This window comes from Pongo pygmaeus, chromosome 16, assembly GCF_028885625.2.
Source record: "Pongo pygmaeus isolate AG05252 chromosome 16, NHGRI_mPonPyg2-v2.0_pri, whole genome shotgun sequence".
Classification (NCBI taxonomy): Eukaryota; Metazoa; Chordata; class Mammalia; order Primates; family Hominidae; genus Pongo; species Pongo pygmaeus.
The window spans coordinates 77,413,942-77,427,457 of record NC_072389.2 but is presented as its reverse complement, the minus strand read 5'-3'; the positions used below and the strand labels follow the sequence as shown (position 1 = coordinate 77,427,457).

The 13,516-nt window shown below is 39.2% G+C and overlaps 1 protein-coding gene across 13 annotated transcripts in view; it reads left to right on the top strand.

Annotated features, from left to right (window-relative positions):
- The window catches only part of MYO9A (myosin IXA), a 308,394-nt gene that overhangs the window by 270,249 nt on the left and 24,629 nt on the right, over positions 1-13,516 (top strand). For all 13 annotated transcript variants that reach the window (XM_063652720.1, XM_063652726.1, XM_063652723.1 and 10 more), the window contains 3 exons: positions 9,216-9,408; positions 11,526-11,654; positions 12,427-12,532. In XM_063652720.1, the coding sequence (XP_063508790.1) occupies positions 9,216-9,408; positions 11,526-11,654; positions 12,427-12,532 (428 nt within the window). The remainder of the gene's footprint in view (positions 1-9,215; positions 9,409-11,525; positions 11,655-12,426; positions 12,533-13,516) is intronic.

The following is a 13,516-nucleotide window of genomic DNA, read 5'->3' as shown; positions in this document are numbered from 1 at the left end:
CCAGGAGATTCTCTTCCGTGCCTGGCTTGGCGGGTCCCACACCAACGGAGCCTTGCTCACTGCTAGCACAGCAGTCTGAGATAGACCTGCGAGGCTGCAGCCTGGCAGGGGGAGGGGCGTCCACCATTGCTGAGGCTTGAGTAGGTAAACAAAGTGGCTGGGAAGCTCGAACTGGGTGGAGCCCACCACAGCTCAGCAAGGCCTACTGCCTCTATAGACTCCACCTCTGTGGACAGGGCATAGCTAAACAAATGGCAGCAGATACTTATGCAGACTTAAACGTCCCTGTCTGACAGCTCTGAAGAGAGCAGTGGTTCTCCCAGCATGGTGTTTGAGCTCTGAGAATGGACATACTGCCTCCTCAAGTGGGTCCCTGACCCCTGTGTAACCTAACTGGGAGACATCTCCCAGTAGGGGCTGACAGACACCTCATACAGGCGGGTGCCCCTCTGGGATGAAGCTTCCAGAGGAAGGATCAGGCAGCAATATTTGCTGTTCTGCAGCCTCCGCTGGTGATACCCAGGCAAACAGGGTCTGGAGTGGACCTCCAGCAAACTCCAACAGACCTGCAGCTGAGGGACCTGACTGTTAGAAGGAAAACTAACAAACAGAAAGGAATAGCATCAACATCAACAAAAAAGACATCCAAACCAGAACCCCATCTGTAGGTCACCATCATCAAAGACCAAAGGTAGATAAAACCACAAAGATGGGGAGAAACCAGAGCAGAAAAGTTGAAAATTCTGAAAACCAGAGCGCCTCTTCTCTTCCAAAGGATCGCAGCTCCTTGCCAGCAATGGAACAAAGCTAGATGGAGAATCACTTTCACAAGTTGACAGAAGTAGGCTTCAGAAGGTCAGTAATAACAAAGTTCTCCAAGCTAAAGGGGGATGTTCTAACCCGTTGCAAGGAAGCTAAAAACCTTGAAAAAAGGTTAGATGAATGGCTAACTAGAATAAACAGTGTAGAGAAGACCTTAAATGACCTGATGGAGCTGAAAACTGTGGCAGGAGAACTTCGTGATGCATGCACAAGCTTCAATAGCCGATTTGATCAAGTGGAAGAAAGAATATCAGTGATTGAAGATCAAATTAATGAAATAAAGTGAGAAGACAAGATTAGAGAAAAAAAGAATGAAAAGAGAGGAACAAAGCCTCCAAGAAATATGGGACTGTGTGAAAAGACCAAATCTACATTTGACTGGTGTACTGAAAGTGACAGGGAGAATGGAACCAAGTTGGAAAACACTCTTCAGGATATTATCCAGGAGAACTTCCCCAACCTAGCAAGGCAGGCCAACATTCAAATTCAGGAAATACAGAGAATACCACAAAGATACTCCTCAAGAAGAGCAACCCCAAGACACGTAACTGTCAAATTCAACAAGGTTGAAATGAAGGAAAAAGTATTAAGGGCAGCCAGAGAGAAAGGTTGGGTTACCCACAAAGGGAAGCCAATCAGACTAACAGCAGATCTCTCTCCCTACAAGCCAGAAGAGAGTGGGGGCCAATATTCAACATCCTTAAAGAAAAGAATTTTTCAACCCAGAATTTCATATCCAGCCAAACTGAGCTTCATAAGTGAAGGAGAAATAAAATCCTTTACAGACAAGCAAATGCTGAGGGATTTTCTCACCACCAGGCCTGCCTTACGAGAGCTCCTAAAGGAAGCACTAAACATGGAAAGGAATAACTGGTACCAGCCACTGCAAAAACATGTCGAACTGTAGAGACCATCGATGCTATGAAGAAACTGCATCAATCAATGGGCAAAATAACCAGCTAACATCATAATGACAGGATCAGATTCACACATAACAATATTAACCTTAAATGTGAACGGGCTAAATGCCCCAATTAAAAGACACAGACTGGCAAATTGGATAGACTCAAGACCCATCAGTGTGCTGTATTCAGGAGACCCATCTCATGTGCAGAGACACACATAGGCTCAAAATAAAGGGATGGAGGAAGATCTACCAAGCAAATGGAAAGCAGAAAAAAGCAGGGGTTGCAATCCTATTCTCTGATAAAACAGACTAAACCAACAAAGATCAAAAGAGAAAAGGCCATTACATGATGGTAAAGGGATCAATTCAACTAGAAGAGCTAACTATCCTAAATATATATGCACCCAATACAGGAGCACCCAGATTCATAAAGCAAGTCCTAAGAGACCTACAAAGAGACTTAGACTCCCACACAATAATAATGGGAGACTTTAACACCACACTGTCAATATTAGATCAACGAGACAGAAAGTTAACAAGGATATCCAGGACTTGAACTCAGCTCTGCACCAAGCGGACCTAAGAGACATCTACAGAACTCTCCACCCCAAATCAACAGAATATACATTCTTCTCAGCACCACATCACACTTATTCTAAAATTGACCACATAATTGGAAGTAAAGCACTTCTCAGCAAATCTAAAACAACAGAAATCACAACAAACTGTCTCTCAGACCACAGTGCAATCAAATTAGAACTCAGGATTAAGAAACTCACTCAAAACTGCACAACTACATGGAAACTGAACAACCTGCCCCTGAATGACTACTGGGTAGATAACGAAATGAAGGCAGAAATAAAAATGTTCTTTGAAATCAGTGAGAACAAAGACACAACATAACAGAATCTCTGGGACACATTTAAAGCAGTGTGTAGAGGGAAATTTATAGCACTAAATGCCCACAAGAGAAAGCAGGAAAGATCTAACATCACAATTGAAAGAACTAGAGAAGCAAGAGCAAACAAATTCAAAAGCTAGCAGAAGGCAAGAAATAACTACTATCTGAGCAGAACTGAAGGAGATAGAGACACAAAAAAACCCTTCAAAAAATCAGTGAATCCAGGAGCTGGTTTTTTGAAAAGATCAACAAAATTGAAAGACTGCTAGCAAGACTAATAAAGAAGAAAAGAGAGAAGAATCAAATAGATGCAATAAAAAATGATAAAGGGGCATCACCACCGATCCTACAGAAATACAAACTACCATCAGAGAATACTATAAACACGTCTATGCAAATAAATTAGAAAACCTAGAAGAAATGGACGAATTCCTGGACACATACACCCTCCCAAGACTAAACCAGGAAGAAGTTGAATCTCTGAATAGATCAATAACAGCCTCTGAAATTGAGGCAATAATTAATATCCTACTAACCAAAAAAAGTCCCAGACCAGGCAGATTCACAGCCGAATTCTACCAGAGGTACAAAGAGGAACTGGTACCATTCCTTCTGAAACTATTCCAATCAATAGAAGAAGAGGGAATCCTCCCTAACTCATTTTGTGAGACCAGCATCATCCTGATACCAAAGTCTGGCAGAGACACAACAAAAAAAGAGAACTTTAGACCAATATCCCTGAGGAGCATTGATGTGAAAATCCTCAACAAAATACAGACGAACTGAATCCAGCAGCACATCAAAAAGCTTATTCACCATAATGAAGTCAGCTTCATCCCTGGGATACAAGGCTGGTTCAATACACACAAATCAATAAACATAATCCATCATATAAACAGAACCAAAGACAAAAACCACATGATTATCTCAATAGATGCAGAAAAGGCCTTTGACAAAATTCAGCAGCCCTTCATGCTAAAAATGCTCAATAAACTAGGTATTGATAGGACATATCTCAAAATAATAGGAGCTATTTATGACAAACCCACAGCCAATATCATACTGAATGGGCAAAAACTGGAAGCATTCCCTTTGAAAACTGGCACAAGACAGGGATGCCCTCTCTCACCACTCCTATTCAACATAGTGTTGGAAATTTTTGCCAGGACAATCAGGCAGGAGAAAGAAATAAAGGGTATTCAATTAGGAAAAGAGGAAGTCAAATTGTCCCTGTTTGCAGATGACATGACTGTATATTTAGAAAACCCCATCGCCTCAGCCCAAAATCTCCTTAAGCTGATAAGCAACTTCAGCAATGTCTCAGGATACAAAATCAAGGTGCAAAAATCACAAGCATTTCTATACACCAATAACAGACAAACAGAGAGCCAAATCATGAGCGAACTCCCATTCACAGTTGCTTCAAAGAGAATAAAATACCTAGGAATCCAACTTACAAGGGATGTGAAGGACCTCTTCAAGGAGAACTACAAACCACTGCTCAACGAAATAAAAGAGGAATGGAAACATTCCAAACAAATGGAAGAACATTCCATGCTCATGAATAGGAAGAATCAATATCATGAAAATGGCCATATTGCCCAAGGTAATTTATAGATTCAGTGCTATCCCCATCAAGCTACCAATGACTTTCTTCACAGAATGGAAAAACTACTTTAAAGTTCATATGGAACCAAAAAAGAGCCTGTATAGCCAAGACAGTCCTAAACCAAAAGAACAAAGCTGGAGGCATCACGCTACCTGACTTTAAACTATACTACAAGGCTATAGTAACCAAAACAGCATGGTACTCATATCAAAACAGTTATATAGACCAATGGAGCAGAACAGAGGCCGCAGAAATAACACCACACATCTACAACCATCTGTTCTTTGACAAACCTAACAAAAACGAGAAATGGGGAAAGGATTCCCTATTTAATAAATGGTGCTGGGAAAACTGGCTAGCCATATGTAGAAAGCTGAAACTGGATCCCTTCCTTACACCTTAAACAAAAATTAATTCAAGATGGATTCAAGACTTAAATGTTAGACCTAAAACCATAAGAACCGTAGAACAAAACCTAGGCAATACCATTCAGGACATAGGCATGGACAAAGACTTCATGACTAAAACACCAAAAGCAATGGCAACAAAAACGAGAATAGACAAATGGGATCTAGTTAAACTAAAGAGCTTCTGCACAGCAAAAGAAACTACCATCATAGTGAACAGGCAACCTATAGAATGAGAGAAAATTTTTGCAATCTACTCATCTGACAAAGGGCTAATATCCAGAATCTACAAAGAACTTAAGCAAATTTACAAGAAAAAAGTAACCCCATCAATAAGTGGGCAAAGGATATGAACAGACACTTCTCAAAAGAAGACATTTATGCAGCCAATAGACACATGAAAGAATGCTCATCATCACTGGTCATCAGAGAAATGCAAATCAAAACCACAATGAGATACCATCTCATGCCTGTTAGAATGGTGATCATTAAAAAGTCAGGAAACAACAGGTACTGGAGAGGATGTGGAGAAATAGGAATGCTTTTACACTGTTGATGGGAGTGTAAATTAGTTCAACCATTGTGGAAAACAGTGTGGCGATTCCTCAGGGATCTAGAACTAGAAATACCATTTGACCTAGCAATCCCATTCCTGGGTATATACCCAAAGGATTATAAATCATGCTGCTATAAAGACACATGCACACGTATGTTTATTGCAGCACTATTCACAATAGCAAAGACTTGGAACCAGCCCAAATGTCCATCAATGATAGACTGGATTAAGAAAATGTGGCATATATGCACCATGGAATACTATGCAGCCACAAAAAAGGATGAATTCATGTCCTTTGCAGGGACATGGATGAAGCTGGAAACCATCATTCTCAGCAAACTATCACAAGGACAAAAAACCAAACACCACATGTTCTCACTCATAGGTGGGAATTGAACAATAAGAATACCTGGACACAGGGTTGGGAAAATCACACACTGCGGCCTGTCAGGGGGTGAGGGCCTCGGGGAGGGATAGCATTAGGAGAAACACCTAATGTAAATGACGAGTTGATGGGTGCAGCAAACCAACATGGCACATGTATACCTATGTAACAAACCTGCACGTTCTGCATATGTACCCTAGAACTTATAATAAAAAAAGAAACATCTATTAAAAAAAAATTTTCATTAAAGCCTTAAAATCAAATCTTGACCCTAGGTATTCAAAAGGAAGTCAGAAGTTAAATCAATTAAAAATTATCAGTTGTGTGTCATAGAGCAAATTAGAACAGGTGCAAAATTAATAATACCTTTGTATTATTAATTACCTAGGTATTGTATTCTAACTTGCTTTGCATCATTTTCAAACTGTTATTTTTCCATGTACTTTTACATATCAATAATATTCACTAAATGTAAAAAGTGCAAAAGAAAAAAAAACTATTGATACAAACATAACGTTGACTGAAAGCTAGAGACAAAAGAGTACATTTAAACAAAGTTCAAAAATAGATTAAACTAACTCAAGGTGCACATACTCTGTTTTTCCATTTATATAATATCCGAAAGCAGGTAAAACTAATTTTTAGTGACAGAAGTACAGATACTGGTTATTTGTGAAGGGTAAATAAAGGGCATAGTGGCTGGAAGGGACCTGGGGAAATTTTAAACTGGTAATATTCTGTTTCTTAATTTGGGTCTGTGAACATCCATTAAGCTGTAACTTGGCAATGTGTGTATGTCATAGCTCAATAAAGATTTTATTTAAAATACACATTGAAGTTAGTTTAAATGAAAAATAACTATGAAACAAAAACTATAAAAATATATTTTTAGAAAAATACTCAGAATTTTTTTTTTCCATTGAAAATAGTAAGATTAATTTGTCTCTTCATTTCAAGATATAGAATGTTCTAGCATGTTTGCTTTAGATTACTTAGTTTCAAATCAAGTTATTTTTAAAGTTTTTGTTTAATACCTAAAAGTATTTTGTTATTTTGCTTTCACAAGTCATAACATTTCTAATGCCGTTGGGATTTAAATAAACAGAATATATATTTGCACATCTGTGTCCCAGCATTAGGAAAACATTTGACTAAAATTTAATCATTACAGCAAGCCTTATTCTATTCTATTTCTATAATAATTTTTTCAGTGTTTGACGTATACCAGGTTGTCATGCTGTGTATGTTCAACTTAATCTCTACAGCAACCCTCTGAAGTAGAAAGGAGGTATTTCTGTTGCAAATGTGAAATAACCTAGCCAAGTTCACATAGTGACAAGGCAAAACTTTTAATATGCATCCTCTAAATATTCCAAGATTGTGTCCTATTCTGCCTCAGACTTGGAAATGCTTTTCAGAGATGTTGTCTGATATTAAGATAATTTAATGTATGTCAAAATAGACATGAAATTAATATTCTAAGGATTAAGAGCTGGAATGCAGAGCATGTAGATACATGAATGATGCAAAATAATACTGATAATACTGCTAAAACTAATAAACTGATTATTCCTTTATTTAAAATTATCTGGTAGCTTCCTTTCCGTAGCCACTTTGCTCTGCCTACCTTTGTAGTTTTATATTTCCTCTGCCTAAAAGATCCTGCTTTCTTTACTTATCTATTACTTGCTTTCCAGCACTAAGGTTGAACATCAGGTCTTTTCAAGATCATCAGTTGTTTGTTATCCAGCCCAGTCTTTCCTGATCTAGCTATCTCTCTTCTGTGGTTCCATAATACTTAATAAATCTATTTATAATTTTACTTATCTCCACACACTAACACTACTAGTCTTTTTCTTTTTTTTTCTTTTGAGACAGAGTTTTGCCCTTGTCGCCCAGGCTGGAGTACAGTGGCGCAATCTTGGCTCACTGCAACCTCTGCCTCCTGTGTTCAGGTGATTCTCCTGCCTCAGCGTCCTGAGTAGCTGGGATTACAGGTGCCCGCCACTATGCCTGGCTAATTTTTGTATTTTTAGTAGAAATGGGGTTTCACCATCTTGGCCAGGCTGGTCTTGAACTCCTGACCTTAGGTGATCCACCCACCTCAGCCTCACAAAAGGCTGTGATTACAGGTGTGAGCCACTGTGCCGGGCCTAACACTACTAGTCTTAAGCAGAAGACCTTGATTTTGTTTCCTTGGTACCTAACACATAAATGACAAATGTATGAATGTAAGGCTGGAAAGTAGAAATTAGAATCAGTTCAAGTAAGTTCTTGGGTATGAGACTCAAGAATTTTTGCACTTTAGTTTGGTATATACTAATTAGCCGCCAAAGATTTTTGAGGATAATAAAACAGATTATATATACTACAGAATATATTAAAAGGGGACATATGAATATGGGGAAAACTGACCAAGAAACTGTTGAAATAGTCTAATTGGTTAGTGATATAGTTTTGAGCTGGGGTGATGACACTTAGAACAGAAAAGAAAAAATAGAGAGGATGAACTGATTGACTTGGCAACTGGTTGGATGCAGGTTAAAGGAGAAAATGGAATATATAGTTAGGGAAGGACAATGGTGCAGGAGAAGGAAAGACAGATTTGCAAAACAATTTTCAGTCTCAGAGATAATACCTGCCATTTTTCTTTTCAGTGAATTACTTCAAATAATCTTAAGGGTAAGCTGTTCTGTTGCAGTCATATAGGATATAAAGTAACCTATAGGTTAATAAAGTGTGATATTGGCTGGACGCAGTGGTTCACGCCTGTAATCCCAGCACTTTGGGAGGCAAAGGCGGGCAGATCACTTGAGGTCAGGAGCTCGAGACCAGCCTGGCCAACATGATGAAACCCCGTCTCTACTAAAACTACAAACATCAGCTGGGCGTGGTGGCATGTGCCTGCAGTCCCAGCTACTTGGGAGGCTGAAGCACGAGAATCGCTTGAACCTGGGAGGTGGAGGTTGCAGTGAGTTGAGATCGCATCACTGCGCTCCAGCCTGGTGACAGAGCGAGACTCTGTCTCGAATGAATGAATGAATGAATGAATGAATGAATGAGTGAATAAATAAAGTATGATATCAGATACGCTATTCAAGTCCATACAAAAGAGCTGTAACAGTAGTTATGGGCTGATCTGTGTGTACCTCTGCCTTTAATTATGAAATCATTTTTCAGTTAAACTTCCATAAAGTTTATATAAACATCAAAGCATTCTTATGCTTAAGAACTTGCTGACAACTCTAATTCTTATCAAATCAGTAGATTTTCTAGTGGTATCTGGTAGGTGGTCAAGCTGTTTGCATATAAAATCCAATCCTTTTCCCCACACCCAAATCCCACCTTTGCTTTTGAAGCAATTTTTTGATAGGAGAAGCTGTAGCCCTTTGCCACTGCCTTCATTCTTCACTCCATTATTTTCTTTTGGAGATTCTGGTGAAAAAGGATTGAAACTAATATCTCACTTATTTATACTTACTTAAATATAATTCCCTTTCTCCCAACTCTTGTTACTATTCTCATAAAACTTTAGAGAAATAAAAAAGTAGCTCCTGGTAAAGAAATGGTTAAACATGTTTCAAGATGTTTGAATGCATTTGGAAACTAAAAATTATCTCTCATTTAGTATGATCCAGAGCTGTCATCTCGACAATTTGGGGTTGAACTGTCCCGTTTGACCAGTGAAGACCGAACTGTTCCTTTAGTAGTGGAAAAGCTCATAAACTACATTGAAATGCATGGACTGTATACAGAAGGTATTTATCGAAAGTCTGGTTCGACTAATAAAATCAAGGAGCTTCGGCAGGGTCTAGATACAGGTAAGATAGTGCCCTCTAAATCATAACGAAATACTTTTATTTAAATAGTTCCTTTCATGCTCTTAAAGTTTTCATTACATGTCGATCCTTTACTTAGCAGCCAGAAGAATGCATTCTTTTCTGTGATGCTTTGTTATCATATTTTGGCTTTCTAAAGAGTCTTTGGTTTCATTTGGTCAACTCAGCAGACATATATTGAGCATATAATTTGCACTTGGGACAGATCTCATTTAATTTTTGTAATAATTCAGTAAGATTGTGATACCTCTGATTGACAACGAAAAAAACTAATGTACAGGGAAATTAAATAATGAGCTGCTGCTGATGATGCAAGGTGCTGTACTAATGTTTTTATAATATTCACAACAATCCTATGAATTAGGGATATTATTATCCCCATTTACAGAAAAAGGAACTGAGGCTTACAGAGGATCTTGCCCAAAGACTGATCACCAATAAGTGACCAAACTGGAGTTAACCCCAGATCTTCTGAATTCATAATCTATTTCCCCTTTCTCTTTATTATTCTGACTCCAAGGGGTACTCTTTCCTGTGTATCATCTTCTTGCCTGCCTACATTGATGACAGTTACTCAAACTGATAATTAGTGAGTTGAGCGTGTATCTTTGTAGAGCTGTAGTTTTAGTACTGGAATTCATGCAGGGGACTGACTCTGGTTTCATTCTCAACTTCTACACTTTACCATTGTTGGGAAGGAATAGATCTTTTTGAACTAAACAGAGTAAAGCGTGTCCTTGTGTGGGCAAGAACCTATGTACAATGCTGTTTCTTATGAACAAATCAATGAGAAATGAATTGAGTATGAAAATAATAATAATGACTGGTAAGACTCAGGCAGGAGGTTCTGTCTACAAGAGACTTGGTCTACTTTGGTTTACAGGCAGTTACTGACTTTGTCTCTGATACCTTGAAATAGCACAAGTGAAAATCAACATCCTGAATCTTCCCCAGTCATCTAATCTGTATAACCTTAGGGAGTTTATAAGTGAAACGGGTAAAGGTGTTTCCTTTACATTTTCTAAGCTCAGTTATCACTGTCCTTTTATCTCTAAGAATGGCTTAAAATTAGCCTTACTTTCAGAAAGTGTCCTGTATGCTTTTATTCATTTGTCATGTAAACCATTGGTACTCAAAAGTGTGGTCTGTGGACAAATCCATAACCGGGTAAGTACAGAAATTGAGAGCAAGCATGTAGAGACGTTTATAGCAGTTTAACAGTGCTTCAGCACCAAAACATTCATTCATTCATTCATTCATTTAGAGACAGTCTTGCTCTGTTGCCCAGGCTGTAGTACAATGGTGTGACCTTGGCTCACTGCAACCTCCGTCTCCCAGGTTCAAGCAATTCTGCCTCAGCCTCCCAAGTAGCTGGGATTATAGGCATGTGCCACCACACCCAGCTAATTTTTATATTTTTAGTAGCGACAGGTCTCACCATGTTGGCCAGGCTGCTTTCTGTCTCCTGGCCTCAAGTAATCGGTCTGTCTCAGTCTCCCAAAGTGCTGGGATTACAGGCGTGAGCCACCGCTCCTGGCCATGATCTTTTATTTTACACATTTCAGTCCACAACAGATTTGGAAAACAAATACACAAGACGTATTCTTTCACCACAGTTAGAAGCACCGTTCCAAAGCATGGAATTACATTGTGGAAAATAGGTTAGTCAGTTTGATTAAGAAACATGAAGCCGGCTGGGCATGGTGGCTCACGCCTGTAATCCCTCCACTTTGGGAGGCCAAGGCAGGTGGATCACCTGAGGTTGGGAGTTCGAGACCAGCCTGACCAACATGGAGAAACCCCGTCTCTACTAAAAATACAAAATTAGCCAAGCGTGGCGGCACATGCCTGTAATCCCAGCTACTCGGGAGGCTGAGGCAAGAGAATCACTTGAACTCGGGAGGCAGAGGTTGTGGTGAGCTGAGATCACACCATTGCACTTGAGCCTGGCCAACAAGAGCGAAACTCCGTCTCAAAAAAAAAAAAAGAAAAAAAAAGAAACATGAAGCCTTCCTTTAATGATGATAGTTTCTAAAGTGAATTATTTGAATCTCTTTGCATGTTTTGGCTTTGTTAATCTAACTTTTGTCTCTTAATAGATGCTGAGAGTGTAAATCTAGATGACTATAACATACACGTCATTGCAAGTGTATTCAAACAATGGCTTCGAGATTTGCCCAATCCTCTCATGACCTTTGAACTCTATGAGGAATTTCTTCGAGCTATGGGTAAGCATAGGCTTCCTGGGTTAGAGAGAAGGCCTATAGTTGGGAAAGAAATACCATCTTGAGTATACATTATCAAGCCATCCTCTAGTGGTTTAATTCTTATAGAGCCAAAGGTAAGCTTTTGACAGTGAATACAAAATGGCTAGTATACTGTCACCTATTCAAGTGTTGACTTTTTAGAGACTCATCAAAATGTTAGTGTCCTAAAAATTTTCTGAGTGAGCCACTTGGTTGCTTCTTACAAAGAAATTGAAAGACTGGGGTTATAAAACAGATTAAAATATTAAAAATAAGTTTTAAGATTACGCTTATGTTCATTTAAATTGGAAATCTAGGCAAGAACTATATGTAAAGCTGGCTGTTTTATGCCAAGCTTAACAGGTTTCAGAGTTTAGTTTCTCAGTGCTATAGGTGTGTAGGATATTGAAAAGGCCTTCCTAGAGGTATTTAGGCCCTGAGGATTCATAAATTATGTTGACTTTAATAGTAAATCAATCTGCTACACAATGACTGAAAAACTAGAACATCTCTATCCCCTTGCTGTTATTAAGGATTACTGCGATATAGGTTCAAACTAAGGAGACTGTTTATGAATATAGAACTCAAGCAAAAGGAGTTAAATAGTTACTGTGAGTTGCTCTTCTTCTGCCGTACAGGTACAACTACCCCTAAAACTCTGTAGCCAGCCTTCTTTGCTTCATAGTGTCTGGGAGGAAGATACACTGTATAAGAGGGGATATTTAGTCTTAGTTTCTGCTCTTACTGTTTTTAGGCCTTCAGGAGAGGAAGGAGACAATCCGTAGTGTATACTCTGTGATTGATCAACTCTCCCGAACTCATCTCAATACACTGGAACGCCTCATCTTTCATCTAGTCAGGTAACTTTAAGAAGCAAGGGAACAATTTTTAGTAGTTTCTCTTGGATTATTTTAAATAGATAAGGAATTTCTCCATTTGGAAAACTGACAGATATTTATTTTTTCTTCTGTTTATAAAGTCAGTGTCTCAAACAGGTGGTTAGGATACCTTGGAGTAGAAATCTTCAGCTGAGCTGGAATGCATGGCAGTTGCTTTTCTGCCCTTGTTTGAACCATGTAACAGCTTCAGCCTCATGGTGGCAGTGTGTAGTTTAGCCTGTTTTCTAACAGCTGAACTAGAAAGGATATATAATCTATTGAAATGACCTGATTCATATGAGGGGTTCAGATCATTCTCAGGAATTGACCAAAGAGGCGTCAGGAGTAGTGTCTCTTCCCCTGTGTGTAAATATCAGCAGTAGTTGAGAAGAAAGCCATCTTTATTTTTGGTTAAAGCCTCTACTCTGCATTCTTTTTTTTTTTTTGAGACACAGTTTCAGTCTGTCACCCAGGCCGGAGTGCAGTGGCGCAATCTCAGCTCACTGCAACCTCTGCCTCCCCGGTTCAAGTGATTCTCCTGCCTCAGCCCCCTGCATGGCTGGGATTACAGGTGTGCGCCACCACACCTGGCTAATTTTTGTATTGTTAGTAGAGACAAGGTTTTGCCATGTTGGCCAAGATGGTCTCAAACTCCTGACCTCAAGTAATCTGCCCACATTGGCCTCCTAAAGTGCTGGATTACAAGTGTGGGCCACCGTGCCTGGCCGATTCTGCATTCTTTGGACATGTTCATCTAGTGATCTTGGCCTTGAGCAGGTAGGTCACAAACTTCCCTTGGGAAGCTATCGGCTGACCTAAACTGCTTCAAGGAAAGAACAAGTGAAAATACATTTTCCAGAGACAAAGGAACAAAGGAACAACTTGGGAAAAGTCTGCAGACCCTTAAACTTAATGGATATCCTTCTAGTACTATGCAGTTCATGTCATACTGTCTTCTTTTGCTCA